The sequence below is a fragment of the Lepeophtheirus salmonis genome, chromosome 11, assembly GCF_016086655.4.
Source record: "Lepeophtheirus salmonis chromosome 11, UVic_Lsal_1.4, whole genome shotgun sequence".
Classification (NCBI taxonomy): domain Eukaryota; kingdom Metazoa; phylum Arthropoda; class Copepoda; order Siphonostomatoida; family Caligidae; genus Lepeophtheirus; species Lepeophtheirus salmonis.
Genome location: NC_052141.2, coordinates 472,439 through 499,902, shown reverse-complemented (window position 1 = coordinate 499,902; position 27,464 = coordinate 472,439). Strand labels below are relative to the sequence as shown.

General features: G+C 36.1%; 12 protein-coding genes across 15 annotated transcripts; 6 read left to right on the top strand and 6 right to left on the bottom strand.

Annotated features, from left to right (window-relative positions):
• The first annotated feature begins 164 nt into the window (after positions 1 to 164).
• CLS (cardiolipin synthase) lies at positions 165 to 1,297 on the top strand. The gene is made up of 4 exons (XM_040721297.2): positions 165 to 359; positions 428 to 584; positions 641 to 856; positions 911 to 1,297. The coding sequence occupies exons 1-4, from the start codon at positions 241 to 243 to the stop codon at positions 1,241 to 1,243; spliced, it is 825 nt and encodes a 274-aa protein (XP_040577231.1). The 5' UTR covers positions 165 to 240; the 3' UTR covers positions 1,244 to 1,297.
• Positions 1,183 to 2,390, bottom strand: CIA30 (complex I intermediate-associated protein 30). The gene has a single exon (XM_040721293.2). The coding sequence runs from the start codon at positions 2,388 to 2,390 to the stop codon at positions 1,314 to 1,316; it is 1,077 nt and encodes a 358-aa protein (XP_040577227.1). The 3' UTR covers positions 1,183 to 1,313.
• A 1,140-nt stretch (positions 2,391 to 3,530) lies between these two features.
• Positions 3,531 to 7,955, top strand: LOC121126010 (putative ATP-dependent RNA helicase DHX57). Its single transcript, XM_040721289.2, has 3 exons — positions 3,531 to 3,728; positions 3,790 to 3,969; positions 4,062 to 7,955. Exons 1-3 carry the CDS (start codon positions 3,716 to 3,718, stop codon positions 7,835 to 7,837), a joined length of 3,969 nt encoding a protein of 1,322 aa, XP_040577223.1. The 5' UTR covers positions 3,531 to 3,715; the 3' UTR covers positions 7,838 to 7,955.
• Positions 7,903 to 10,101, bottom strand: LOC121126011 (NEDD8 ultimate buster 1). Its single transcript, XM_040721290.2, has 4 exons — positions 9,970 to 10,101; positions 9,773 to 9,892; positions 9,294 to 9,706; positions 7,903 to 9,230 (listed from the first exon to the last, which is right to left on the bottom strand). The coding sequence occupies exons 1-4, from the start codon at positions 10,038 to 10,040 to the stop codon at positions 8,059 to 8,061; spliced, it is 1,776 nt and encodes a 591-aa protein (XP_040577224.1). The 5' UTR covers positions 10,041 to 10,101; the 3' UTR covers positions 7,903 to 8,058.
• Positions 10,102 to 10,116: 15 nt separating this feature from the next.
• Positions 10,117 to 11,176, bottom strand: LOC121126021 (ERI1 exoribonuclease 3). The gene is made up of 2 exons (XM_040721300.2): positions 10,937 to 11,176; positions 10,117 to 10,875 (listed from the first exon to the last, which is right to left on the bottom strand). Exons 1-2 carry the CDS (start codon positions 11,060 to 11,062, stop codon positions 10,261 to 10,263), a joined length of 741 nt encoding a protein of 246 aa, XP_040577234.1. The 5' UTR covers positions 11,063 to 11,176; the 3' UTR covers positions 10,117 to 10,260.
• On the bottom strand, positions 11,174 to 12,270 carry LOC121126024 (SOSS complex subunit C). Its single transcript, XM_040721304.2, has one exon. The coding sequence runs from the start codon at positions 12,268 to 12,270 to the stop codon at positions 11,884 to 11,886; it is 387 nt and encodes a 128-aa protein (XP_040577238.1). The 3' UTR covers positions 11,174 to 11,883.
• On the bottom strand, positions 11,255 to 11,887 carry Mettl5 (Methyltransferase like 5). The gene has a single exon (XM_040721302.2). It carries the CDS (start codon positions 11,885 to 11,887, stop codon positions 11,255 to 11,257), a length of 633 nt encoding a protein of 210 aa, XP_040577236.1.
• Positions 12,271 to 12,989: 719 nt separating the features above from the next.
• LOC121126023 (DNA replication complex GINS protein PSF1) lies at positions 12,990 to 14,714 on the top strand. Its single transcript, XM_040721303.2, has one exon. It carries the CDS (start codon positions 13,952 to 13,954, stop codon positions 14,528 to 14,530), a length of 579 nt encoding a protein of 192 aa, XP_040577237.1. The 5' UTR covers positions 12,990 to 13,951; the 3' UTR covers positions 14,531 to 14,714.
• A 598-nt stretch (positions 14,715 to 15,312) lies between these two features.
• LOC121126025 (death-associated protein 1) lies at positions 15,313 to 16,327 on the top strand. 4 transcript variants are annotated; one of them, XM_040721305.2, is made up of 4 exons: positions 15,313 to 15,563; positions 15,820 to 15,967; positions 16,034 to 16,096; positions 16,163 to 16,327. In XM_040721305.2, the coding sequence occupies exons 2-4, from the start codon at positions 15,821 to 15,823 to the stop codon at positions 16,241 to 16,243; spliced, it is 291 nt and encodes a 96-aa protein (XP_040577239.1). In that variant the 5' UTR covers positions 15,313 to 15,563; position 15,820; the 3' UTR covers positions 16,244 to 16,327. The 4 variants fall into 4 exon arrangements, with proteins under 4 accessions (XP_040577239.1, XP_040577241.1, XP_071747707.1 ...); XM_040721307.2 differs by having other exon boundaries at positions 15,535 to 15,749; XM_071891606.1 differs by lacking the exon at positions 15,313 to 15,563 and adding an exon at positions 15,613 to 15,647.
• Positions 16,328 to 16,445: 118 nt separating this feature from the next.
• Positions 16,446 to 18,440, bottom strand: LOC121126013 (organic cation transporter protein). Its single transcript, XM_040721292.2, has one exon. It carries the CDS (start codon positions 18,268 to 18,270, stop codon positions 16,633 to 16,635), a length of 1,638 nt encoding a protein of 545 aa, XP_040577226.1. The 5' UTR covers positions 18,271 to 18,440; the 3' UTR covers positions 16,446 to 16,632.
• A 544-nt stretch (positions 18,441 to 18,984) lies between these two features.
• LOC121126015 (uncharacterized) lies at positions 18,985 to 20,974 on the top strand. Its single transcript, XM_040721294.2, has 4 exons — positions 18,985 to 19,119; positions 19,184 to 19,294; positions 19,559 to 19,725; positions 19,788 to 20,974. Exons 1-4 carry the CDS (start codon positions 19,084 to 19,086, stop codon positions 20,491 to 20,493), a joined length of 1,020 nt encoding a protein of 339 aa, XP_040577228.1. The 5' UTR covers positions 18,985 to 19,083; the 3' UTR covers positions 20,494 to 20,974.
• Positions 20,975 to 21,431: 457 nt separating this feature from the next.
• Positions 21,432 to 23,113, top strand: HemK1 (HemK methyltransferase 1). Its single transcript, XM_040721296.2, has 2 exons — positions 21,432 to 21,691; positions 21,903 to 23,113. The coding sequence occupies exons 1-2, from the start codon at positions 21,565 to 21,567 to the stop codon at positions 22,691 to 22,693; spliced, it is 918 nt and encodes a 305-aa protein (XP_040577230.1). The 5' UTR covers positions 21,432 to 21,564; the 3' UTR covers positions 22,694 to 23,113.
• The last annotated feature ends 4,351 nt before the right edge of the window (positions 23,114 to 27,464 follow it).

Below are 27,464 nucleotides of genomic sequence, written 5' to 3'. Positions count from 1 at the left end.
AGCATATTCTATGTGATTGAAATAATAATTAATTAATGCTTTAACTTTCTATGAAAATAAATTAAATTATTATTTGAAATGTGTAAGATATGAGGTGTCCAAACTATTATTTACAGCTTTTTTGTTATAAAATTGTTTGAGAAAAATATTTTGTACTTCAGTCAAAATAAGCGCACGCCAAAGAAATATATCGTTCTATTTTGATTTCAGTGTTCCCTGGACTCAGAGTCACTTCCCAGAATGATCGCGGCTTCAACAACCATCGCACTTCTTCCATGTCGTCTTTTGAGGCGGAGTTCTCATTCACTATTTAGACCAATCTACCACCTTCCAAGCCGAACCTCTGCTTCCAGCATTAGGTTCATCATACTCTTCCTTCCCTTTTATTCCCAATGATCTAATTATACTTTTAATATTCTCTAAATAGAAATGATGACTTTAAAGAACAGGATAAAATATTGACTGTGCCAAACCTATTATGTGCCTCCAGGATCGTTGCATCTCCCTATATCGGCTATCTAATAGTACAAAATGAGTATTCGCTGGCACTGGCCTGCTTCGGATATGCAGGATTGAGTGACTTTGTAAAAACTTTATTACATTTTCCATCATATCATTCATCGTATCATGATTGTTTTAGGCAGATGGTTGGATCGCAAGGAATTTTAAGGGACAAGCATCCTCATTGGGTAGTTTTTTAGATCCTTTAGCAGATAAGATTCTTGTTACATGTCTATTTATGAGTCTGACATATGCTGAGCTTATCCCTTCATCACTTACATGCCTCATTGTGTCTAGAGACCTTTTACTCATCTACGCAGGATTATACATTCGATACATGGCCGTGTCCAGTCCTGTAAGTTGAGATGAATCAATATTTACTTTCATCAATATAATTATATCATTTTAGTTCACCATTCAGAAATACCTCGATCTTCGCAACCCCATCGCACAAATAAAGCCTCCAATGGTGAGTAAAGCCAACACTTTGATTCAGTTGACTCTCATAGGGGCCGCACTGGCATCACCTGTATTTGGGTATACGGATCATTACACTCTTAAGGGGTTGATGGGCCTAACAGCCGCAACAACATTTGCTTCGGCTGTAAGCTACGCCTTCATGAAAGACACGTATTCATTTTCGAGTCGTTCGTATGATCATCAATTCGGAAAGAAAATGAGTGCTTTTATATTTTTTATTGGATTCAATCTATTTTTTACATATCAATACCCTCCCTTTTAGCTAATAAAATACAGACAAAATGAATACAATAAAGAACTGGATGTATAGTGGAAAGAGGAGAAACAATGATTTAAGCGACAGTATAGTTCTTTGTGACAAGCCTGTAGGATTCATAGGCACTAATCTCTTGTTTATCATCATTGTCAAGTTCAACCCCAATGTAATCGACCTCAAGAGAAAAGGGTCCATCATTTTGATCCTTGAGTGTTACGCCTAATTTATAAGCCTTTCTAATGTTCTTTGTAAGAGGAATTTGATTGTCTTGAAGGGCACCACGATGAGTAAATATGAATTTGGAAAAGGGGATTTTGACTTCTTGCCAGTAGGGACCCCCTCTTGTATAAAGGGGATATGTATAGAGATCCTGCCATGCGATGTCGTACTCCTCCCACGTATTCACATTCAGCATATACACTCGTCCATCTCCGCGGATACGTAGGACTAGATGCGTATAAAGATGCCATTCCAATGGCTTGACACGAAAAAAGGACTTGAGGGTTTTTTTAGTGGAGAAATTGACGTAGCCCGCAAAGGCAGTTCTTCCATCACGGGGGACACGAGAGGACAATTCTCCAGTGAAGTGATGTTTCCCAGTAGAAGGATTCTTCGACATGGAGCAAGAAGAGAATCCTTCACCCCAATTCGAGTCTGAAATGCAAACGATTTCTCTGGACTCTTGAGGTTTATCCGAATGGATCAGATATTTCCTATCCCCTGGTTTAGGCCATTCCTCAAGCTCATTATAGGACATCTCTGTTTTCCATTTGAGTATTTCATCCTTGAGGATGCCAGCACCTTGTACCACGGTTTCTTTGACGGATGGATCCCCTATGTGATCACGAAACGTACCTGTGGGCCCGTCATAGTAGCCACCTTTACGATCGTATTCGTGGAACATGTGATTACGGTCTCTTCGGATCCGTTCTCCCAGGGTAGGTGTGTTTTGAGGGAGTCCCTTGGCAGTAATTTCAAGCTCTGAGGGTCTCTTATTCGCATCTTCTTCACTTATGAACTGATTTCGAATATTTTGTAGAAATCCTTTTTGAACTTTTCCACCTTTTACTCGCTTCACTCCGCGGACGGGAATGATGCATGGAAGTAGAGGCCTATGCAATGGTCCCCTTCCAAATTGGAAAAGAAACGTCATGCTGTACTTTCAGTAAATGAGTCCAGAATTAACTCACTCCAGTGAGATTTAGATTAATCGATCCTGAGCCTCTTACTAGATTCAGCTCATTATGTTCAAGTTTGTTTATTAGATCTCTAGTGACGTCATTTGTTTATTTGTGATTCAATATAATTCTCAAAAACGTCATAGTAGCTCGAGATTTTACTAAAGTAGACTAAAAGCAAGGACGTCTCTACTATAGGGATGGCGGACTTCAAAAAACGCAACTCAGAGTATGCCCAACCGTGCATTTAATAATATTAACTCTAGTTGTTCTTTTACCAGATTTAAACTGTGAAATAAGTTATTATAAACATTTTTTTTCAATAACAAAGATAAATTTATTCAATAGGAACTATTAAAATAACTAAGGGATACTTCAAGTAGACAAAAATAAAAATCATATTAAATATAAGTCACTTTATGTTGAATTAGATTACAGCTTCCCAATCTTTGAATTAAGATGAGCGTCCTTAACTAAAAAAAAGTATGTTTTACAATTTTGACCGCTAGTCATATTTTCTCTTTCTATCTCGAAGTTAAAGACACTCAAAGCGGCAAGTTGAAATTCAATCGTCGCAACCTTTTGTGATAAGGACATATTAAAATTTAATTATCTATTTAAGATATTTATAATTATATACTGTAGTAGGAGGAGAAGGATGACTCAGTCGAGTTATTTGGACACACTGGAGAATCTTGAAAGTAAATGGAAGGTATTATTATATAGATGTGGTTATGAGCTCTTCCGCTCTTCCCTTATGGATAAGCTCTATAATACGTAGATTATGTTTATTAGAAATGATCTCAGAATATTCATTGAGAAGAAGATTCGTTTTTTAAGGCAGTTGTCTACTTTCAAGATCCTTCAGAATGCTACATGTCAGAAAGCGTACTTGAAAAGGTCAAGATTCCTCTCTTCCTACTTCAATGACTATAAATTATTACCAATAATTATTAATATATAAATCGCTTCGCTTAGTGAAGTTCTTTCCTTACAATAAAAAGGTTGCGATGATTGAATTTCAACTTTCTCCTTACGCTATCTCCAATTTCCACATAGAAAGAGAAAATATGATGGGCGGGTCAAATTGAAAAAATATATTCTGATTAACTGACAACGTCACGGGGGGATCTGCTCGTACTGGGTGCTCGTGTCATACAGCATCCGTGGTTTCAAATAATAAATAAACACATTGTCAGGCTACTGCTAATAAATACTATTTTAGTATTTATAATTTATTAAATAACTATTAATTGTAAATCACTCCTGCATCGGCATACTCGACACATAAGAGAAAACTATGAATTCTAACAGTAAGTATTTTTACATTTAACCATTTAAAAAAAAATCCAGAATTGATTATTTAATGTCCAGGAGTCCGACGTGGAGGAAAACCCAATCGAGGAGGAGGCCGGTTCCGGGGCGGTGGAGGCCGTGGAAGAAGTACGAATGACAATGTAAAAAATAGCATTAACAAGAAGTCGAAGTTACCCACGCTGGGTAGAGAGGACGAAATAGATGATGTGTATGACAAAGAGGATCCAATGGACTCTGGTAGCGTAGATTTGCAATGACTTGTGATGATGCTTATAATTTATAGTCCTTGTTTCCTGTATGCTTATGGATTTCTTTTTCTTACTTTTTAGATGAGGAAGTCCTCGTCTCAGGAGACACGGATTCCAACGGAGGGCCTATTAAAAAAACAAGGTTAAAAGTGTCAATGCAAGTTCTGCATATGTCAGAGTCCTCCACTCAATTAGCTGAAAATACTTTAGTTGAGCTTCGTGGCTCGCATTTTCAAATACGAGAAAAGAAGAGGTATAAGGACACTGGAAGGGATTTACAGAATCGTTTTTGGGTCAAAGATAGGGATTTAATCATTAAGGGCTTTATTAATGGATTCTCTGAGAGGGAAGAAGTTCCAAAGGGTTTGAAAGTACTCGACTCCTATGGATTTCACTCTGATCGAGGTCGGAAGGCTTTAGAGATTTCAGATGGAGATGTAGGCTCTGCATTGGAGTTATTGGGAAAGGAATGCTTTAAAATCAACTATTCGAATTCAGATAATATCTCAGAGATACCTCCTGAGCTTAAAGAACAAATGGAGGATGAAAAAATGGCATTGGAGTCCATTTATAGCAATCAAGAGTTAAAAATCAAAATCCCTTATAAGCTATGGGAGATAAAGGTGAACTGTCCATATCTTCTAAAGTATTTACCTTCAACATCATCTGAAAGGGCGCAGACATCCTATGACCCGTTTACAGATCCAAAAAATTGCAAATTTTACTTAAAGGGGAATTGTCGCTATGGTGCGACATGCAAAAAAAAACATTATGTTAAAGGATCTAATCCCAACGTAGATGATAGGCATCTCAAGGATGATTCAGAGGATAAAAATTTTTATTTGGAAATACGGTTTCCTTCAGACTGTAAATATCCAGAGGATTCGCCTCTTGTGTTCTTGAAAACTCATATGAAAAAGTTCCCTCCAGCTATATCTTTAAAGATATCGAGTTACTTGATGAAAGAGGCAAAAGGTTCTTATGCTGGAATGCCGGTTGTATTTTCTTTAGTAGGACTATTGGAGGATTCTCTGCAAATTGGAAAAATAATTAAAGGTCCTGACAATCCTTATAGCTTTAATCCGGAATTGACTGAGAATTGTCCCTTAGTTGATGGCATTCCCAATCTTAGGTTGTCGGAGGATGTAAAGTCTAATTCAACTTCAAGGAATACCAATAAAAACGGGGGCAGTTCCTACAATGATGTTCAAGGCGTTAATCATCGCCTTCGACAAAGGTATCAAGATAATCCAAGATCAGAAAGCGATCCAATGCTCTGTTATCGAAAACAACTTCCTGCCTGGAATGATAAGGATCGTATTTTAAATCTTCTCAAGGAACATCCTGTAGTTGTTGTCTCTGGTATGACTGGGTGTGGAAAGAGTACACAGGTTCCTCAGTATATTCTTGATGACTGGCTGAGCGAAAAAGGAAGCAAGAGACACTGTAATATTATCGTTACTCAACCTAGAAGAATATCAGCCATTGGTGTTGCGGAACGAGTGGCACAGGAGCGTAATGAAAAAATTGGAAATCTTGTAGGTTATTCCATACGTTTGGAAACTAAAGCTTCAAATAAAACACGTCTTCTTTTTTGTACAACGGGTATTTTACTTCGAAGACTCGAAGGAGATGCTGATTTAAAGGACGTCACTCATGTTTTCGTCGATGAAGTTCATGAAAGGAGTGAGGAAAGTGACTTTTTACTATTAATACTTAGAGACTTATTGCTCAAGAGAAAGGACTTGAAGATAATTCTCATGTCAGCCACTTTGAACGCGGATTTGTTTGTTAATTATTTCAAGAATACTCACATTAAGTCACCTCCTATTGTGGATATCCCTGGTCGTACTTTCCCGGTAAAACAATTATTTCTCGAAGAAATTATAAGTAAATGTGCTTATAACATTGAATTAGGATCCCCTTTCGCCCGTCCTGAGGAGAAGTCCAAGGATTTTGAATTCATGGACGGTGATAAACGACAACTCAAATATTTTAATGATCAAAGATTTGACGAAACTGGAAATATCCCTCCTCCTAAATTTGAAAAATTAGATGAGTCTCTCAATTCTAAGAGCGTATATCAACGTTATAGAGATCTTGGATATGATGATAAGATCTGCTCAACTCTTTCTAAAATGGACTTTAAGAAAATCGACTATGACTTGCTTGAGTCTGCTTTGGAATATGCAACTAGTCGAGCGTTTCCGAATGAGGGCTCAATACTTGTATTTTTACCAGGTATGGCTGAAATTTCTACTCTCTATGAGCAACTGTCCTCTCACAAGTTCTTCGGGCATAAAGCGGGAAAATTTAAACTCCTTCCTCTTCATGGGTCTTTATCTTCTGAGGAACAATCTGCAATTTTTGCTAAAACCAAGGAAGGAGTTCGCAAAATTGTAATTTCAACCAATATAGCTGAAACCTCTATTACTATAGATGATTGTGTCTTTGTTATTGACTCTGGACGTATGAAAGAGAAAAGGTTTGATCCCCTCAAAAATATGGAATCATTGGATACTGTATGGGTGAGCAGAGCAAATGCTCTGCAAAGAAAAGGTCGCGCAGGCCGTGTTAGACCTGGAGTATGTTTACATCTCTATTCCGAGTTTAGATATGAGCATCACTTCCACCAAGATCCCATCCCAGAAATACAACGAGTTCCCTTGGAAAAACTTATACTCCGAATTAAAATCCTTCCCTTTTTCAAAAATGATAAGCTGGAAGCAGTCCTTCAAAAGATGTTGGAGCCTCCATCTAAAAACGGTTCTGATTCTGCCAAAGAAAGACTTAAATCTGCCTCTGCACTAGATGAAAAAAGTAATTTAACTCCATTGGGTTATCATCTTGCTAATTTACCTGTAGATGTAAAGATTGGTAAATTATTGATTTTTGGATCCGTATTTCGTTGTCTGGATAGTGCCTTAACAATTGCAGCTACTTTGAGTTATCGTTCTCCATTTACCTCTTCCTTTGGTCTAAGAGATGAACTGAAGAAAAAAAGAAATGAATTTGTGAACTCTTACAGAAAAAGTGATCAATTGACTGACTTAAAAGCCTACAATAAATGGAGGGAAGTCACAAAATCAAGTCGAGGAAGAGCGAGTAGTCACTTTGCTCGGGAAAATATGCTCTCATTTAAAACATTACAAACCCTAGTTAGCATGAAACATCAGTTCGCAGAGTCCCTTAGCGAAATTGGATTCATTTCCGAAAAGCTATTTTGTCGACATTTAGATAACATGTCCAAGTGTAGGGGTGGTGGATCTGATGTTATCCTTGAGGTAACAGATCCTAAAGTGAATTCAAACAATGACAATGAAAAAATTATTCTGTCGGTATTATGTGGTGCTTTGTATCCCAACGTTGTTCAAGTCTTGAGCCCGGAGGTGAAGTTCAAACAAACCGCTTCTGGTGCAATGCATAAACCACACTCTGCTGACGAAGTAAAGTTAAAAACAAAGGCTGATGGTTATGTGTCTATACATCCTTCTTCTGTTAATCATGGAAGCGGTTGCTTTTCTGGCTCATCGTATCTTATATATCACGAAAAAGTAAAAACAAGCAAGGTATTTGTAAGGAACTTAAGCGTGGTTCCCGTCTATCCAATGATCTTATTTGGACAATCCAATATTAGAGTAGAGTTAGTTAAAGGGCAATTCGTTATATCCATGGATGATGGATGGATTAAATTTGTAACTTCGACACAGAATACTGCTGAGCTATTGAGCGAAATGAGAACTGAACTTGATCAATTGCTGGAGAGTAAAATTAAAAATCCCAACTTGGATTTACTCAATGAGCCAAGGGGAAATATGGTTATCAATGCCATATCAAAAATAATTTCAAATGAGTAATACTTTCAGAATTAATAACGTCCTTACATACTTCCGCTAATAGTACCTATATATATTATTTCACATATTTTCTTATTATATATTCTTAGAAATATAAATATATTTTACATTAAATCTTTTTTTTATAAATTAACTAATTTAATACTTTATACATTTAAGAGTCCGTTGGATGGCATTTATGGGTAGATAACCTTTTTATTCTTTAGTACATTATAGATTTATCAATTATTTGATAAATATCGAATGTACCTTTCCAGAATTTGAGTTTCTTCTTCAAGTGTTAAATCGAGATATTCCTCTTCCATATCACTTAAATCCTCTTTCATTCTTGAGTATGCTTCATCTGATTTTTTCTTTTTTTCGTAAAATTCCCGAGTGGCTTCAGCTTCATCTGAATCATCATCTGAGGATATATTTTCATGATTCATAAGTGACTGAACAGCCCTTTCGACATCTCCATTATGCTTTTTCAATACCTTTCTAACAGCAACAAGGTCATCAAATCCCATGGAGGCAATTTGAACAATATCGTCGTCAGAGATATTTCGTATTTTTCGCTTCTTGGACTTATTTTCCTCGTCAGCAAGTAATAAAAGTTCTGGATTATTTTGAATTGAATCTATTGCAAGTCCCATGTCATTGTTACATTGCCTAAGGGCGAGCCCTGTCAAATTTTCTGGAAAGCCCATGTTCATCATGGTATTGTAGTAACCCAAGTTAACATAACCTTTGCCATCCGCGGTTTTTCCAAGAGCCTTTCGCTTTTTGTCCCGTTTCTTTTCTTCCCTCTCTTCCTTGATAATCTTTTTTCTTTGTTCCCTTTTTGCATTTATATGCAAAGAAGCCTGAGGTACATTTTTATCGCAGACCCTGAGAGCCATGCGAGACTCACTCTCCTGATATCCAAGTGCAACAAGTTCCTCAATAAGATCACTTGGAACAAAAAGCAAGTCTAGTTCTTGTTGAACACTTTTAAAAATAGATCTTGCTCGGTGGAGATCTCCTTTATGATAGGCTACAACTCCTTGAAGTAAGTGAAGACGAGCATGTAAGACCTTAGCATTTTTCTGACGCTCCAAATCTTTTCCGTAAATTCTATTGAAACAAAATTCACTTTCGGCTAATCTTTGATCCGCCTGTGGTAGTTCATTCAGATGTTCTAAATTTAAATAGCACCAAGCAATATCCAAATTTAATAGGCCAAAGTTGTCAACGGATTCAAGTATGGAGGGAGAACAATTTTGATATTCACGATGTGCTTCTAATAGAAACACGAGTGCAAGAGAAAAATCTTTTTTCTTCAAAGATATTTTAGCCTTTTCATGCAAACTCATTGCCATAATCAAGGCTTTCTTCTCTTCTTTGGGAAGATTTAATGATTTCCCGGATTGATCTAGTTAAGGAAGAAACAAGGATTTAATCGCAATAATTCATAAATATGCCCATTCGTACGTACCTCCTATTTGTAGGCGATCATCATCCTTCAGGAGATCCGCATCATGTTTCGTACTTTTTAAAATTCTATTTTGCTCTTCAATGAGACGAAGCGACTCATTCTTTGCATCAACAGGAACAACCATAACCGTGGCCCCGGGGCTCAAGAAGTTCAACTTTTCAGATCCTAGCACCTTTCCTCCAGAAATCAACTTGATAGAAGTACTACGTCTATCCGTATCCCCCATATTGGACCCTATAATGGAAACAAGATCCTCCCCCGTCGTTTCCTCAGTAATGATTTCCACCGTTTTCGGAAGCTGAGCATTGCACTCTGATAGAGACTTTGGATATTTCATTTTCAAAATATTTTTTCCAGTTTCCTTAAAAACCTTTCTACTTGCAAGTTTGTCAAGAGCGTTATTCTGTAAATGACTGTCAAAGCCATAAAACTTAATATTAAAAATCGTAATAAAAATCGAAAATAGATAAATATCTCACAAAAGGGAGTGAATAATCTTCTCTTGAGATATTTCTGAGGACGGTGCTAAATTCAATGAGAGTTTCAACATTTCCTCATCATTTACTTTGTTATTCTCATAAAAGGGAGGCTCCCATAACCTTTTAACAAATCCACAGGAAAGAAGTGTTTAATAATAACGCAGGAAGGATTAATAAATATTAATTCATTCAATTACCTCACTTTATTCTGATTAATCATATTTCGAACATAACTATGAATCCCTTCCTCTTCGGGTTGATGAGTCATGCTGACGTTAGTTATGAAAATAAGAAAATAATAATGTGATCTTGTTAGTTGAAAGGGAGAAAGAAAGAACAAAATATATTGTTTCACTTTTATTTGACATTTACAAAAAGTTATGAAAATAGATGGAAATCAAAACAAAAACAAAACGGCAGCCAAGAGTAGGGGAAAAAAAAAAATATAATTTCCTAACAATTTTTATATTTTGAATCTTCTGAACAGCTTATGTGGGTCGCTGAAAAAAAGTATTATTAAACACATAGTGATGCTCAATGGCCAAAGACCTTAGAGCCTTTGCAATATTGGTAGCATCGTCAATACCAGAATGTGCTCTTCCCTCAAACTTAAGTCCACATCCAAGAAGTAAATCATCTAGCCGCCTAGGATATGATCCCATTGCACGATTATAGGATTTTTTAATATTAATCCATGTTTTCATATACTCTGGGATTTCAACACCAGAGAATCTACACTGATTTGGAAGCATGATCTTTAAATCCCAGTCCCCACAAGTAACAAATGTAAAGTTGGATCTTGATTCACAAAATTGTTTGAGTTCATTGAAAACAGGGATGAAAGATCGACTCCCATCAACGACGTCCTGAGTAATACCCGTTAGTTCAGTACAAAAACGAGATAGCTGAGGATTAGCAATGGGTTTAACATAATTGTGAAAGGTCTCTTCAACTTCAAAGGTTTTTCCATTCACGGCTAAGACGGGTATTTCAATTATTTCTTGGGGCTCTATAGTTGTGTTACTAAGGCACGTTGCTTCAAAGTCCATAACATAAAAATAGTTGAATTTCTGAGGTTCATAGTGTTTTGAAGTCGAAGGGATCTGAAAAGGAGAATAACATTGATTAAATGATAATACTCTACAAGTAATTTGACATTACAACCTCTGAAACACGTTGGCAGCACAAAAATAGTGAATAAAAAGGTACACATTTGAGATGGAATGTATAAATAAAATGGAATTGATTTGGAAAAAAAAGTTTTAAGAAATTAAAATACGAAATATACATTCCATCTTCAATATTATTAATGTGAGGGTCTGAGATATAAACTGGTCATCCAAGATGGAAGCTTTGATGCGGTGGATCGTGTTGACACAAAAGTAGGGAGCATTTTAATTGTCTGAAAAGAAGGAAATGCATTACTACTTGGCACCAATACCTACATCAACATGTGAGATGAAAGGATTGATTTTTAATGAGTTATTTAAATGAGAATCGTATTAAGTCAACTTCAATGTCCACACTTTTATGCTTGTGATGTCTATAAGTCTGAGGCAGATCATAGCGAAGCTCTGCGAGTACCTCCATGTTTACATCCCACTCTTTAGATTTCTTCATGATATGATCCCGGGTTGATGTTTTGTGGAGGGAATAGACAGCATTTGAGGCGAGTCCCAAAGCCGTTCTCAGAAATATCATATCCATTCCTTTATTCTTTTTAGTTCCAAAGGGAGGATTCATGATGACGGTATCAAATCTTTTCTTCTCTGGAAGGTTTTCAAATAATTGAGTAATGTCTATGAGAACAAAGTCTACTGGAGTCTCAAGTTCAAATCCCTCCAAGTTATCAAGAGCAACTTGCGCGGCTGATGGATCTAATTCAAATCCTGTGACGGAAGCAGCGTCCATTAGAGCCGCGCCAATAGAGAGCATGCCGCATCCAGATCCCAGATCAGCAATAGATCGGCCTGCTATGTCATTGAAGGTGGACTCTGCCGTATAGAGGATCCTAGAGGCAATGTGTGGAGAGGTGGGGTACTGTTCCAGAAGGATCTTGGGCTCTTGGAAGGCTTGAATGTCTTGAAGGAGGGATTCGAGTTGCTTGAGTTTCATGATGAGGTTGGAGTGGATGAGGTCGGAGGAGGAGCGGCGTTGGTGACGACAGGAAGGACGGCTGTGCTTGTGCTTGGAGGAGGAGCAAGTCGAGGAATGACGGGAAGGATGAGATTACCGAAAGAGGAGTCTTGTGGAATGAAATAGCCGTAGGAGGTCTTTGATGCCATAATCAGAGCGGCACGCTGGTTGGATGACAACGTGGCGAGGGAGGAGTCAATGTCCGCGGGTGCGGGAGGAGGAGTCGGGGTTGTTGGAGGTGTGGAGGAACCACCACTGGATTTACTCAATATCTTCTTTTGTCGCTCGAGTTCCTCAAGGATTTTGCGTTGTTGATCGATCTTCCCGGATGATGGATTTGTAAATGCATTCCCTGATGACATTCTACATGAACATGAGGAGCCTCATTGAAAATCAATCAGATGGACCCAACTATTTATATTTATTTAATGTTTAATGATTTTTTTTTTTACGAACATTTACTTGAAGAGTCTCTACTTGGTGGGAGCGTCTGTCCGCGCGCTTAGAATAAGAGCCTGTGACGTCAGTCATTCCCCCATCTACACTCGGAATTCAGTTCATGAACTAATAGGATTTTGATATAGTTTAAAAAAATATAGTATTAAATGGTTATAATACTATGTAGTGACAGCCTAAATTGAATTATTTTTAATTTCCAAAACTGCTTTTTATATTCTTTTATTCTTGAAGAGAGAGCATTTACATTTTATTTTGATATTCATGTTTAGGGAGTTATTTATTAAAACATCTTGTACATACTCCTTCAACCATCAATCCCTAAAATCATTGTATAAAATAACCTACTAAAACTAATTGTTTTACCAATTTTTTGTCATTGGAAATATTGAAAATTATAATATAGCATGAAACATAGCTAGAAACAATCGATCTAAGTATCTATTTTAATTGAAAAATGTTCTTACTTCAGTTTTTAAAATTTGGTGGAGGTAGAGCCACGTGACTTAAAAAATAAAGGGGAAATAATTATATATTTAATAAGAAAATAAATTGTACATATTGATCAAGAACCTGCCACTTTATTTTTTTCTTAATATGTTATTAAATCCACCGATAAGGTTGCGCAGTAGATATTGTGCCACTCCAGATATTTAATTATAGAACTCATTAATCTAAGCTTAGAGCCCTTATAGGGGTCTGATTGATCTATTACAAAGTAATAAGTAGTTCGTGAATGGCAATGAGGATTTTTGGCGAGTTATAAGTGTTAAATCCTTGTTGGACTGTAGAATTGAGGATCGTGGTAATCCCTGCCTTTATCATTACTAGATACGCACTAGGATTTGTGTTTATTTCTCTCATATCATAGCTGCTCACAGGGAGTTTAATGAAACGTCATGACAACTAAGCTGTCCTCCTCCAAAACATTCTTCAAGTTGTCAGGGTTACCATGTTGATTTTTAGTTATTTTTTTTAACATACAGAATAGTCATGTTTTTATTCTTATTCAGAATATATGATTTCATGGATTCTCATTTCTCGGCCTAGCCAGCAGCCAAGAACAGCTGTAGCTCCCGCTCCAAAATTTATTATTTATATAATATTTTAAGTTATTTCCCTCCAAACGGCAAACTCGTCTCTTCCCCTACCCTGCAATTAAAAGGGTTGGAGCAATCCCTGAGATTGATTCATGGGTCGACGAGTCTCCTCGGGAAAGAGAAAGAACAAGAAGAAATCCAAGAAATTAAAGAAGGAAAAGCTTGATCGAAAAAAGGTTTATAAAACACTCGAGGACATTTGCTCTACCTTGGATGGTCTGGATTTAACGGAACCAGAGGAGAAAGAGAAGAATTGTGCCTCTTCCTCTGTGACTTTTGTCTCATCCAAACTCAAAAAGAGTAAGAAACGCTCAAAATCCACGACCTTGTGCCGTAAGAAAGAGTCCAGCTTGTGCCGTCTCTTATCAAATTTATCCACAGAGTCTCCACCAGAGACAAATACCCTTCGATTTCTCTCCAAAGAGGGCTTCAAAGTCTCGCATCTCAATAGTAATAAAAAGTATTTCAGGAAAATCCGACGCAAAAAATGTTTATTGGAGAAAGAGCTTTAGACTTGGTGCGTCGAACCATTCGAACACAGGACTTACTTCCTAGTCCCTTTGAAGAAGATACTGTTCGAAGTATCCTTGAGGAAATGAAAACACTCTACGCTACTAATCATAAGGAGATCGAGGAAAAACGCTCCATATCCCCTGCCATCCACCTCCGACATGCTGCCATTGAGCGTTCCAAAAGATCTCTTCTAGCTTACATACATCATCGTAGTATTCAAATCCGTCAAATGCGCAAAGAATTCGGACCTGTTCTTCCTCCAGAAATGAAGGCCAATCTCTGCTCTGCTGAAATAGATTTTTTTCACCAGTATAATAAAGACTTAGCAGGGTACATGGCCTCCATTGGAGGAGGCATGGGAGTAGATCTCATGACAGATATCCTACCACCCAAGAGCCTCTACATTGAAGTTCGGTGCATCAAGGACTATGGAGAAATGGAAACGGAGGATGGAGAAGTCATTCTTCTAAAAAAAAATACTCAACATTTTTTACCAAGATCACAGTGTGAGCAACTTATACGACAAGGCATTCTTCAGCATGTATCTGCTTAACTCTTTTCATGCTTTGTTAAATATTATAATTAATTACATTCACACTTATTAATTATCATGCTCATTTCATTCAATAATTAATTAAATGTTCGGACTCTCAATCATATACGTTATTGTAGGCTAATAAAAATCAGGTGCAATTTTATATCCTCAATCATAAATTTGCATTGAGTAAAATACTTAACCTCAAATTATTATATTATTTAAATTTCGATACATCTTAACATCAAGGAGAGTTCAAAAATTAAAATATTTCAAATTATGTGGCAATCTGCTCCCATCACAGTTGATTATCAGTTGTTACACTTTAATGTAATTTTTGCGTTGTGGAAAGCATAAAATATATATTTTATATTATATTTCAAGATGTGTGACAACCAACCCCCTTGATTTTCCATCATCTGTAATCGTTCCCAAATAGTGTGATTTAAATCATTTGTCAATAAATCAATGATATTATGAGAAATGTTTTATCATAAATAGAGAAATCGGTATTTTAAGTCGCCAATCTATAATTTAAGTAATACATTCGATTCTTTAGTCCATAATTTATAGCTAATTGACACTTGCTGCTTTTATTTAAAAAAAAATATTGATATATAATGACTAATGAGATGTTCGCCTCGCTAGCTCTAGTTCGAAACAACCAATGGAGTTTCACTTCCGTTGACGTCACAGAACAACGATTTATTAGTGATGTGCTTTTGATATACAAATCTAAATACTATATTTTATATGCGCAAGGAGGAGCTAAAGGAAGAGCTGAATCCTTGTTATTCCTTACATAGTTTGCATATCATTGAAGTATGTAAACACTAAACATTTTTGTAGATGTTTTGATACTGAAGACTGAGCAACGTGTAGTGTGCATTGTTGTCAAGTAGTTGTATATTTCATAAAGCCCTTTCCCGTTCCTGTGCTGAATCATTAATACATAAATACGACAGAAAGTAAAGACTAGTCTGTCTCTTCCATTGTTCTGAGATAATAAATAATAATAATACAGTTCATAGTAGTCTCTTCAAGGAGGTAGGTATGTTTTGACTTCATATTGATATGCCGCATTAACACTACTAAGCAGAGGTTGAGGGCGCACAATAATACTGAGTCGTAGTCCGTATATAACACCACCACAATTTCACAAAAAATATATAGATATAATTACTTTGTAAATTAAAAGTGAAAGCTAAAGGCATTGCATTTGAAAAAACTTAATATTGTATCAATATATTCCCGACTCTTAGTCATTCGTAATAGGTTTCTAACTAATATTAATCCCTCGTTTGTAGAATGAGTGACGAAGAATTGAAAGGTGGTCATGCACCAGCCCTTAAAGTCGGTGGAATGAGGGTGACTCAACATAAGCCAAAAGGAGACTCCAAGTCCGAGGCAAAGACGGTCGCTGAGTGTGAAGAGACTACAGGGAAGCCTTCCCAAGTATAGACAACATGATTGATCCATTTCTTTTAAATACGATTGCACATATATTTTTTTTGTATTTAGAACATGATGGTCTCAGGTATGAAGACCAATGAGGCGGACGCATTCCCGAAAGAAGCCATCAAAGTGAGTTCTAATCCCAATGATTCCATGTATACGAACATTTTATTAATGATGATTCATGTTTTATAGGCTTTTCATGACAAACCCACTCCAACACATGATAGGGGAGCCTCTTCAAAGCCAACCGTGATTCAACAACCCAAGAAATAGTACATATTATTCGCTCAAATAGTTTGTTGGCATTTATGATTTATGTATCTTATAATTTGAAAAATATATATACATAGAAGCTGAGTTTTTGCAAGTTCTGCAATTATGTATTATCCCTTTTGTAAGGACTAATTCCACATTACTCTACATAATTTAATGCATGAATTACACACGCTTATTGTGCTGGCTAAGCCTTCTATAATAATCTATATATTATTTATGTATTTTCAAAATTTCTAATTAATTCATACAATGAATAGTGTAAAAAAAATCAAATATTTGAGGTATTTTCCTAAATTATAAATAAATGGTATCAAAATGGAATGTTCTTCATAGTATCACATAGGAAACGAAAACAAAGCGTCTAATTTATAATAAAATTTAAAAAACTAGGAGCTTTCTTGAATAAGAGGCTCAGCTTCGGAGAGATTCGATATACTATTATCTATATACTCCAAACTTCCTATCCGCTCCGCTTCTTGAATATTGTTGGGAAGCCCCTTTCCCAATGTTTCAGGGAGGCATAAAAATAGTAATCCACAGAGGAGGGGTGATATGCCGAAAACAATCATGATGGTCTTTGATCCTAAAATGAAGGAGAGTAGTGAAATGTAGGGTGAGATGAGTGCACCTATTTTTCCAATGAAGGAGGTTGTACTAACACCTCCAGTTCTTAAGGCTGTTGGGAGTAATTCGGACGTATACAGATAAATTGTTGCAAATGCACATGTGATACTCATTTTCGCCAACAAGTATAAGAGAGTAGTGATCCAAGGAATATTTTGTAGATTGGAAATTATAATAGAGAGGCCTGCTATGATGAGAGAGCCTACCATTGTATTTCTTCGTCCATTTAATTTCATTGATAAAAAGCTTAGTCCATAGCCTGGAAATTCAACTAGTGAAAGTAAGAAGAAATTCAAATAGATGGATCCAGCAAGGGAGGAGGCATGAAGGGAGATACCATAGTACCCCATCCCAACAACGAACCACCCCAAAGAGAGTATAGTCATACGAAGTAAAAGTTTTTTTGATCCTAAGAATTGAAGAAGACCTTCTGGAGGATCGGTAGAGGATAACACCTGTTCATAATAATAATTCTCCATATTTGGCGTTGGGGATTGATTTGACATTGCTATTTTAAGAGCAAGCTCTTCGAGTTCTACTGTTTTTCCCTTTGTGAGTAACCATCTTGGGGACTCTGGAATAAGTTTGATATAGAATATTGAGAAGAAGCACGGTATTGAGTAACTCAATAAAACTTTTCTCCAGTCTCTAAAATACCAAGCAGCCAGAGATAGATACAATTCACCGATGACAAAACATATTTGAATAGCTGAGCCGCAGAAGAGTCTCTTTGACTTTCCAACAATTTCAATGGACAGAATGTATCCTAATTGGAAAAATCCACTTTGAAAAATCCCACTAAGAAATGAAAATATCAGCAGAGATCGATAGTCATATGTAAATAGAGCTTGAGCAGATCCAATCATTGCTAAGCTTAATGAACTGACGAGAAAAACAATTTTACGTCCAAAAAGATCTGCAAAAGCACCAATGGGTAAAACACCCAACATTTGACCAGCAAAAAATGAACTAAATAATAGAGGCCCCCTTGTCTCTTGAGAACAAACAAGGTTAAACTCGGATATGAAATTATTTCCATAAGTTGAATAATCATAGATCCATCGCGTGCAATTGAGTATCTCTTTTGAATGAAAGGCATGTGCATCACAGGTGTTGGAGTTATTTTTGTAGACATGACAAGCATGATCATCCTTTGGATAAGCGAATTGATCAAAACCTTCGACAGACGCATCATGGAATGTAGGATTTTGAGAGTCACAATCTGGAACAAGACATCTGAATGGTGGAATTGCACTCGTAAATGTAAAAGAAAAGTTCATAGCACCCGATAGGGAAATAAGTGCACAGAGCATGTAACATACTCGCTTCTGAAAACTTCCAAACTCTCCCACATCTCGAAGAAGAACTTCCAAATTTAATTTTCTATCTGGTGTGGCCATTATTATTGAGTGTGCTGTTTCAATAATGCACGAAAGCCTTATGAACAGTGATAAGAGTTCCTCTCATTTACGGATGAGCAGTGGAACACCCTCAATCAGTTATTCCACCCCTCAGAACATTGGACTGCACTTCATTCCATTTAATATTGACGTCATGAGACACTGATAAAGTTTTATCAATACTCTTTAAAAGTGCAATCAGCTATTGTTAGAGCCGGAGTCACCTAGGAGTTCAACTCAAACTAATTACTAATTAGTTATAAAATATAATCAATGTCAATCAGTCAAAAAGGAGAAGTTGTGAGAGTTTAGTTATTATCTATGACAGTAGTATCCAAGACCTGATTTAGGTATGGATCCATACCTGGAGACATCTCCAGAGTTTAATCGAGTTTTTTTTAGTACATCTACTCGATTGTCTCGACATTATATAAAGAATACAGGTCCTATCCATGAGATTCAGGACCGAATTAACTATTATATTATATTAATCATTTAATGTATTATCGACCCAGCGTACACTTTGACCCCTCCCACTTCTATTTCCCCCTCTCATTTTCGAATTGGAACGAGGGGTATATAAATTTTGACACAAGAAAGTCTGTACATCACTTAGATTCTCCTTCACTCCACAAAGTGTAATGCAATGTTTTGATGTGAAAAGTATTATTAAGGAAGAAAGAAACAAAAAAAAAGTGTCTGGTTTTTTTTCTTCTTTATTTAAGACGTTTTTTTTCTCTATTAAAATATATAGGGGAAAATTATTATGACAAAATAAGGATTTGTCAGGCAAAATGGAGTCATTTTAGGACTATGGAGGATATAGTCAAAGGAACGGACACGAATGAGGTGATTGATATTTATTGTTTGACTTGCCTTGTTCTAATTTGCTATGTACCTTGTTATTTATTAGGACTCCAAAGGGAGTGAAGACATTTTGGCGGCTCTGGAGAATATTCCAGGGGTTGGGAGCCTCCGATCCATTCGAGTCACGTCATCGTCTAGTCTTTTGTCTTCTTCTAAGGTGAGTAACATCGAATTGGGGCGATATACCAGGTTCAAGGAGGATGGATTTCATATGATAATACGCTTTGAGTACTAGGCCTTAATAGCACCTATAAAATAGCAATGCCTCTTAATATGCTCGCAGGAAAAGAAATATAAACTACATGATTAAATCTCATTCAATATTAACTGATTCAACACATTAGTGTGCCCTTGATGTCTTCTATGCTTTGCGCTCTAACGTAAAAGAAAATCAAATAATATACTCTCTCTATTTCCAAAGGAAGAAGAGTCCAAAAAGAATAGTATGGCCTCCTCATTATCTCCTACAAACTCATTCAAGAGCCCATCCTCAGTACATTCATCTTCACTCAGTTCACCCTCACATAGAGAAACACAGATACAGGCACTTACACCAAGGCCTCTTCCACAATTACCCCAACCAGAAAAGTATAGCTTCAAAGTCCTTAAATAAATCATTGTTCTACAAATATCGCTATATTTCATTTCAGAATTGAAGAAATCTCTCTAGTATCCAAGGAAGAGGATTTGTACGACTCCTTGCTCACAACCTCAGAAGATGGCTATTGTGAACTCAAAGACATCCCAAAGACGATGTCTAACCCTCATAACGGCTCTGGGTATTATCTTACCATGACAGGAACAGTGAAAAGAGGGCGAAAGAGAAAGGACGTGGATATCCATTTGGATTTATCTGGCACTCAGCATTTGAGTGTTCTTGAGAAAAGAGTTATTCGAAAGTATCATGATCGATGTTTTTGTGGCCTAAAAAGAGGGATTCACATTTTATTTCTCTCGCTGTTCTTTTTACCAGTCGTGTGGTTTATTCGAACACTCCAGGCCTTTTTTCTAGGAACCATGACTTGGTACAACATATTTATTCATTATAATGAAGAGCGAACCTGTTGTCACAAACTTCTCTCTCCCTTTGTTTTAATACTTTACCCTCTTTGGATCGGTCCCGTCACGATCTTGCTCGGACTCTGGGGTGGTTTTGTACAAATTTCCTGGTACTTTGACTCTTGGATTCAGGAACTAAGGAACCCAGATTCTGGATTCTTTTCTTGGTTCTGTAATAAAGTTATAGATCTTCCTGATTGTGCACCATATCAGGTTGTGATTCTCCCACCCTTGGAGCAGAATCAAAGACCCTCTCTTATGTGCAGTGATCATAAAAATAATCCCTCAATGATTTAAAGGCAGATAATTTAAGAGTCCACACACATAAATGTGGGTCCAACTAGTACACAAAATAACAATCCAACTGCATGAAGCTTCAATAACTATCCTCATACTAGTCAGATACATTGGAGATACTCGAGCACAAAAGATATAAGCTCATTTTTATTACTATTGATATTATACACCGTATGTTTGTAAATTTTTTATATTTATTTTTGTTTGTTCACCTTTTCTCTTTTATATATTTATATATATTTGTATACAGGTTTTTTATATAATTATTATCAATCATTATTATTATTCATGTTTTTTAAAAGAAATATCGAGCTTCGGGTTTTTAGGCAAACAATTTTATATCAGTTTACTCGGTGCCATTTTTTATAGAGTTGGTAAATTGCAGCATTTTTCTTAATTGTATTATAAATTGTTTTTTTATCAAGTCCTTAAAACAAATGCAAAAAAGGATCAATCATCAGAAATAAATATGAATTTCTAATAGTCGTCGTCATGATCGCCCTCCAAGGCCTATTTATTTTTCCAATGGAGTGTAATTCAGTAACTTCTCAATAAGATCTACGTGTCCAAGAAGCATTCGCCGGCAGCAAGGTCGTTTTAGACCCAAAGCGTCAAGAGCATCTCTGCAATAAATAAGTAAGTACATGGATCATAACAAAATTAAAGAAACATATTGATATTATAAGCACGAAATACTAACCCTTCCGTGTATTCAGCTTGCAAAAGACCCAAGTAAGCTTCCCATTTATTACCAATAAGTTTTCCGCACGTAAAGCACCGGATTGGAATGATCATTTTCAATTTTGAATAGCGTGTGTCTTTCTCACGTTCTTGTGTGTGTTGATAACCGAATCTTGTTTGGCCTACGGTTTTTGTTGTTTGTTATTTGGTAGCTATTTATTTACAGTCAATGACGTCATTGGACTCCTATATGAGTACAACAGAAATAAATAGTAATTCATCACATGGCCGGCCGAATCTTTAATTAATTTTTAAAAATAATTTGCTTCGGTTGTAAATTTTTAATATTAATCTATTTAAGTGAATGTTCCATTGAGTATTTTGTACATCATGTTAAGGAGACTGAGACGATCTCAGAAATCAGCTCTGGGATTGATGCTACAGAGGAGTTGTCGATTCTACTGCGACGATCCTTCCTTCATACCCCAATATGATAAACTTGTCCAAAGATTTAAAGGTCAAATTATGTACCGAAATAATTATTTCCGTCTTTTAATTTATAAAAATCAATTAAAATATATTTTATTTTGTCCTTTAAAATTGGAATCCCTCCAGGAGTGTATTAATTGATAGTTAATAATTATAATATTGAATAATAATATGATCACAGGAAGCACAGACATGGGAAATAGCTTCGTGCATAGTTTTGACTTTTAAATAATAATTAGATTCCCATATACCCGATCCGGAATCTTCGGCCAAATGGATCGCTCTCTCCGCTCAAAGCGATCCCTCTCTTCTAGAGACACTTGTCCAGTGTCGACTTTCTCGAATGCCTCTACAGTACATTATCAAAGAATGGCCCTTTCGTGGCCTGAATCTCCAAATGAGACCTCCAGTGTTTATTCCTAGACCTGAAACGGAGAAAATAATTGATTTAGCCATTGCTTTCAACCCTAAAAGTGTGTTAGAAATTGGATGTGGTTCTGGAGCAATAGCAATAGGACTTTTATCAGAATGCCCTTCAATTCAAAGATGTGTTGCTGTGGATAGAAGTAAAATGGCTGTAGATCTTACAAAGGACAATGCAAAACGTCTCTTGGGAAATCAAAATCAGTCGAAACTTGAGGTTCTGTGTAACCCTATTAACTCTGGTGGAACATTCGAATATCCAATTGAAGGGCCCTTTGATTTAGTTATAAGTAATCCTCCATACATACTAAGAAAAGATTTGCACAATGTAGAACCGGAGATCGGTCTCTATGAGGATCTTCGTGCCCTTGATGGAGGACCTGATGGACTTGATGTGATTAAATCTATTTTCTCATGGATTTCACAGGAGGGTGTATTAAACAGTGACTCAAGTCGACTTATTTTAGAAGTGGACCCTTGTCATCCCTCCATTGTCATTCCAAAATATTTGGAGGACTCCCCAGGGATTCCTATTAGCATTGAGTCTATTCATACTGATTACCTGGAAAGAGAGAGATTTGTCATTATAAAAAAGAAGTTCATTTGAATTTTTACGTAAATGGAATTGGATTTTAAAGATGATGCTTTTACAGAATAATGGAAGGGCGTTTTCTTGGGAAATGCGTATTTCATGACAGTATAATTGTTTTTAGTAGGTACTCTTAAGAAATTTCCTTTGCAAAAGAATGCAAAGTATTAAAAGATGATTTACAGTGAGGATCTGTTTATTTATTTATGTGTCTATGTTAAATATCCATGGTCCAGAGTGTTGTATCTAAATCGTACTACCTAATAATCTTACCATTCTCATTATTTTTGATCGGTATATATGTACAAATACCGGGTCTTCCATGATCTTATTTAAATCAATGAAAAATAAAGTGCCCTTGTGGGTGATTAAAAAAATATTTAATTACTCATGATTTGCATATAAAAACTACATAGGAATAAAACCCAATGGCATCTATGATGACTCCTGACTAAATTTTTTTCGTCAAAGTCGAAACGACAGTGTTTTTTGTCAAAAAATGTAGAATGTTTTCAAAATTTTGAACTTTGTTGTAACAAAATATATATAATTAATTATTGTCAGTTTAAAACACAAAAAGGATTATTCAAATCGTATTTTCTATCATTTTTATTTGTCTTTTCTTTAAAAAAAAAACTTTTGTCAAAAAGTTACCCAACACTCTCCCAAAGAAAAATCATGGCAACGAATCTAGGTTTTGTAGGAGCCCAATCTTTATTTGTGGGTTTTTTAGTGTACACATGATGTAGCACCTCCAGCTAGCTTTCGAATATACTAAATCGGAGTCAGTAACATGGGGCTCTTTAACGCTCTATAGGTGGTTCCTTATAAAAAGTTAAGATCCATTTGTAGCTAAATACAAATATGTCAGAGTCGTAATCAAAGAAAGCCTAGGCCACTATAACTTTTGCAGTTTTTATCAAAGAGTCGCAAGGGCGTGGAAAGTTTCCGAAAATTTATATGGAAACTTTGCTTCGGTAATTTTCAAAGGAGTAGGTTACGTGATTTTGAAATGTTCCATTGACATTTAGAGGACAATATTTTAGAATTTTTACTGTTCATACTCTAATAATTAATTAGATATTGAGCTCTTGAGTAGACTGATGACCAGTGATGCGTAAAATATTCCGTGCTTGAGTGTAAAAATAATGGAAATCCAAAATGATAGTATTAATCCTGACGATTTGACGAATCTTTGGAGGGAGAGCAGCTAAGCTGCCATGACATTTTTGTAGGTCAGGTTTTCGAAGCTGTGAGAAGAACGAAATAATTAGTGATGGGACGATTAATCAGAATCGGGTGTTTTCTCTGGAATCGGCCTGCGAAAATAATTTTTAATTTGCGATTCCGATTCTTATACATATATTACTGGCATTTGACTATTTATTGATCTTCTAAGTTATGAAAAAAGTATATCTATCAAGATGTAAAAAACGACCGTGTGAATTTGTTACTTGCGTCTTAAAATTTTATAAATATTCTATTAAAATAATTTATTATAAAAAATGCTCGAAAAATGAGAAGAAACAAATTAAATTCTTTTGTTAACTAAACGTGAACAAAAGTTTTCTAAACAAATGCAGTCGGTGCAGACATGGTTATTTTAAGGGAATAATTATATAATTAATGAAGTGGAAATTGGGAATTTTTAATAAAATCGCATCGGCACCGGATTTTTTTTTTAGAATCTTCCCATCACTAGAAATAACCCCAAATCCTACTCCGTATATTATATAGAAAAGAACATATAGGCTGGAATTACTCTAATGTCAACTTTCATTTCTACTACGACCCCAACAAGTACTTACCCTTATAAATCTCAAGCAATCCCTCATTGTTACTCTCCGTCTTTTATGAGCAGGTGAACTATTTATTACTTTATACTTAGATGTTCTGTCTTAAAACAAAATAAATAATAATAACAGCTTTTGAAAATAAAAATTCCTGTTCAGGTTACCAATTTGAAAAAACCGCTCTTCCTTTTTAGGATCTATTTTATACACCTCTGCTGACAACCTAGTTCGACTCAAATCGTAAATATATTTAAATAGTCATCCTTCTAGAAAAAGTTTTAATTTCTTAGTAAAGTTATTTTAATTATAACTTTAGCCCAAGAACTTTTTTTTTCAGTGCTGACCCTGATCAAACACGTTAAGGGTCGCGGAAGAGAGAAGGAAGGATCCTAATTTTCTTCAATTAAATACATGGATAGAGGTGGGCTATCAGGGTACAGTGAGGCGATATTGCAGGGCCACGGCTTAAGATCAAGTTTGTGCCCGGTTCAGTGGTTCTATCGGTCCCAGTTCTTTCATTTCAACGGGTTCGGTCTCGTTTTTTTTTAAATACATGATCAGTTTGGTAACATGCACTTAAAACAAGGGGCGTCACAAGAAAATTCTGGCCCAGGAAATGATATTCCATACAAACAGGGCCGCAGCTACCTTATACGCAGAGTGTGTAGTATTCCAAGTTCCAAAAGGGGCCCTGAAAACTCGTATACAGGGGGCCTAAGTTTAAAATGTATTAGTGTAGGGGGAGCTTTACATAGTGTTGGGAAACCCTGGCTTAAGAGATATTACTATTATCATATTATAGGGCCCTGACCAGCTTAGTAGTGTACCTGGATCCCTTCCCTCTTGTATTAACATTGTCTGGTGCCTCAAAACCCTTTTCCAGATCTATTAGAAGCCCTTAGCTATTTTAAACTCAGATACAACTGGCCACGTAAAAAAATAATTGGAAAAATTTGAAGAAAAAAAAAACCTCAGAAAATTGACTTATTGATTAAAGCAATTTTATTTTTTATAATATATATATTTTCTTTTTTGTTTTATATATTCTGTATAGGAACAGAAGCATCAGAACCAAAACTGATAAACAATATATTACGGCCTTAGTTCGACTTTTTCGTTCCGGTTCTAGCAGTTCAACAACTTTGCTAGAACCACAAGACAGCTAAATGCACAACCTCGCTTAATAGAGCCACTTTTTTGCAAATGCTAAATTTATTTATATATATCAAAATATATTTCATAAATGCTGGATATATAAATTTTCTTTTAACATACTTAGCTTCACTAGAATAAAACATGATTAAAGGATCCAATTACGAAATACATTTAATTTCGATCTAACGAACTTTCAAATTCATCAAAGTTATAATATTTATACATTTTCAATCCTCCATCTTTTTAGTAACATTTTTTATATTTGGTAGATTAGTTTGTTTGTTTTATGAACTAACATCTAAAAAAAAATATTTTTCACACAAAATATAAATTTTTGTTGGAGCAACAGACTAAGACAAACTATCTCTTATTGACCTATGGACCCTTCCCTATTGTTTGTATAGTTCTTTGTGGATTTTTGTACAGTATGATTGAATAGTTCTACTTGGTCTCTTTGACCGATAGCTCACCAAAAATCGACATAAAGACTCAACGAAAAACGATTTTTCATTCAAACAAATTTTATATTCGAAAATTCCCATTAATTCCCGAAATGCTGCAACCCTAATTTATCGGACTATTAATGGCGAGTCATCCAAAGTAACTCCAATCAACCTCCTCACACACAATAATAAAGCATTGATTAGGGCACGGCTTGTTTACAGAGTGCAACAGAGAAATTTTCCACGATCAAGAAGCAAAATCAAAACCTTAATAACTTTTTATTAGAAAGGTATAATGAAAAATGTTATGGAAAAAACTTTTAGTAATCAATCTTTGTAAGAATAATTCAGTATTGCCGCCTCAAATCACTATAAAAGCCTCCACACAAGGTCAGACACAATATAATCGGTGGACATATTCCTCCATTGCTTCTTTATGTTTGCCTTGAGGCCCTGGACATTTCTATGTGATGTCTTCCCAACCCTGTTCTCCAAGACGACTCCACAAACTGAAGTCGAGAGGATTGAGATCAAGACTGGAAGAGAGCCAGAAGGTATTGCCCCAGAAGTCGGAAAGGTGATCCTTGCAAAAGTTCTAGATCTTCAAGGCCGTATGGCTGGGAAAATCGTCTTGGGCCCACACATAGTTATTCTCAGGATAGTTAACCTTCAGCCAGGGCAATATTTTCCACCTCAGGACCTTATGGCAGGCCTAAGCCCACATTTTCTCATTAGATTTGAAGAAGAAAGGATCCATATTCTTCCAATCAGAGGGTACTACTCTCAAACACATTCTTTGGGCCGCATGTTTTGTCCTCAAAGTCCCCTGGACTTCCTTAAGTGATGCTACTATAAATATGTGGTTTCTGAGTTTCAAAACCTATTCGACTGTGGAAATCTTCTTGTAGGAGAAGATCTTCACAGTCGACAGATGATTCTTCAAGTAATTAAGGACTTTTTTGCATCTCTCAAGCATTAAGGCCTTCATCTTCTCGGCGAGGATATGTCTTGGAGCCCTAGCATGGCTCTTAAGGCCGAGGCCATCATGAACTGCCCTCCTTATACTGATTTCGTCCAGGTTAAACTCGTCAGCCAAGCGATGCATTGATGCTGTTAGATCTTCCTTAATCTTGGCCTCCAGGGGCTTGAGAATTGTTTCATCTCGCTTCAAACCATTTCCTCCCCTTTTTGCCTTCCTTTTTACTCCTTTCCCATTCTCATTGGCCACCCTGATGTTCCGGACTGTCCTCATGGTTACGCCAACAATGTCTGAAATTCTTTTTGGATCAACAATTGCGTCAAGATTTCCGAAACCCTTTGCCTTTTTGATTCCTGTTCACTTATTTTTCTTCCGATTTTAATCAAATCAAAACAATGCGCAAAAAAAGCAACACATGT

Excerpts from the sequence above, each read along its gene's own strand:
- CLS (XM_040721297.2), top strand. The coding sequence starts at position 241 with ATGATCGCGGCTTCAACAACCATCGCACTTCTTCCATGTCGTCTTTTG. Across the intron at positions 360-427 it reads ACCTCTGCTTCCAGCATTAG|AAATGATGACTTTAAAGAAC; the intron begins GTTCATCATACT and ends TTCTCTAAATAG. Across the intron at positions 585-640 it reads ATGCAGGATTGAGTGACTTT|GCAGATGGTTGGATCGCAAG; the intron begins GTAAAAACTTTA and ends TGATTGTTTTAG.
- CIA30 (XM_040721293.2), bottom strand. The coding sequence starts at position 2,390 with ATGACGTTTCTTTTCCAATTTGGAAGGGGACCATTGCATAGGCCTCTA.
- LOC121126010 (XM_040721289.2), top strand. Across the intron at positions 3,970-4,061 it reads AGAGGATCCAATGGACTCTG|ATGAGGAAGTCCTCGTCTCA; the intron begins GTAGCGTAGATT and ends CTTACTTTTTAG.
- LOC121126011 (XM_040721290.2), bottom strand. The coding sequence starts at position 10,040 with ATGACTCATCAACCCGAAGAGGAAGGGATTCATAGTTATGTTCGAAAT. Across the intron at positions 9,893-9,969 it reads ATTAATCAGAATAAAGTGAG|GTTATGGGAGCCTCCCTTTT; the intron begins GTAATTGAATGA and ends ATTTGTTAAAAG. Across the intron at positions 9,707-9,772 it reads AAGATTATTCACTCCCTTTT|TCATTTACAGAATAACGCTC; the intron begins GTGAGATATTTA and ends TGGCTTTGACAG.
- LOC121126021 (XM_040721300.2), bottom strand. The coding sequence starts at position 11,062 with ATGTATATTTCGTATTTTAATTTCTTAAAACTTTTTTTTCCAAATCAA. Across the intron at positions 10,876-10,936 it reads GCTGCCAACGTGTTTCAGAG|ATCCCTTCGACTTCAAAACA; the intron begins GTTGTAATGTCA and ends TCTCCTTTTCAG.
- Mettl5 (XM_040721302.2), bottom strand. The coding sequence starts at position 11,887 with ATGAAACTCAAGCAACTCGAATCCCTCCTTCAAGACATTCAAGCCTTC.
- LOC121126024 (XM_040721304.2), bottom strand. The coding sequence starts at position 12,270 with ATGTCATCAGGGAATGCATTTACAAATCCATCATCCGGGAAGATCGAT.
- LOC121126023 (XM_040721303.2), top strand. The coding sequence starts at position 13,952 with ATGTTTATTGGAGAAAGAGCTTTAGACTTGGTGCGTCGAACCATTCGA.
- LOC121126025 (XM_040721305.2), top strand. The coding sequence starts at position 15,821 with ATGAGTGACGAAGAATTGAAAGGTGGTCATGCACCAGCCCTTAAAGTC. Across the intron at positions 15,968-16,033 it reads CTACAGGGAAGCCTTCCCAA|AACATGATGGTCTCAGGTAT; the intron begins GTATAGACAACA and ends TTTTGTATTTAG. Across the intron at positions 16,097-16,162 it reads TCCCGAAAGAAGCCATCAAA|GCTTTTCATGACAAACCCAC; the intron begins GTGAGTTCTAAT and ends CATGTTTTATAG.
- LOC121126013 (XM_040721292.2), bottom strand. The coding sequence starts at position 18,270 with ATGGCCACACCAGATAGAAAATTAAATTTGGAAGTTCTTCTTCGAGAT.
- LOC121126015 (XM_040721294.2), top strand. The coding sequence starts at position 19,084 with ATGGAGGATATAGTCAAAGGAACGGACACGAATGAG. Across the intron at positions 19,295-19,558 it reads GTCTTTTGTCTTCTTCTAAG|GAAGAAGAGTCCAAAAAGAA; the intron begins GTGAGTAACATC and ends CTATTTCCAAAG. Across the intron at positions 19,726-19,787 it reads CAATTACCCCAACCAGAAAA|AATTGAAGAAATCTCTCTAG; the intron begins GTATAGCTTCAA and ends ATTTCATTTCAG.
- HemK1 (XM_040721296.2), top strand. The coding sequence starts at position 21,565 with ATGTTAAGGAGACTGAGACGATCTCAGAAATCAGCTCTGGGATTGATG. Across the intron at positions 21,692-21,902 it reads ACTTGTCCAAAGATTTAAAG|ATTCCCATATACCCGATCCG; the intron begins GTCAAATTATGT and ends AATAATAATTAG.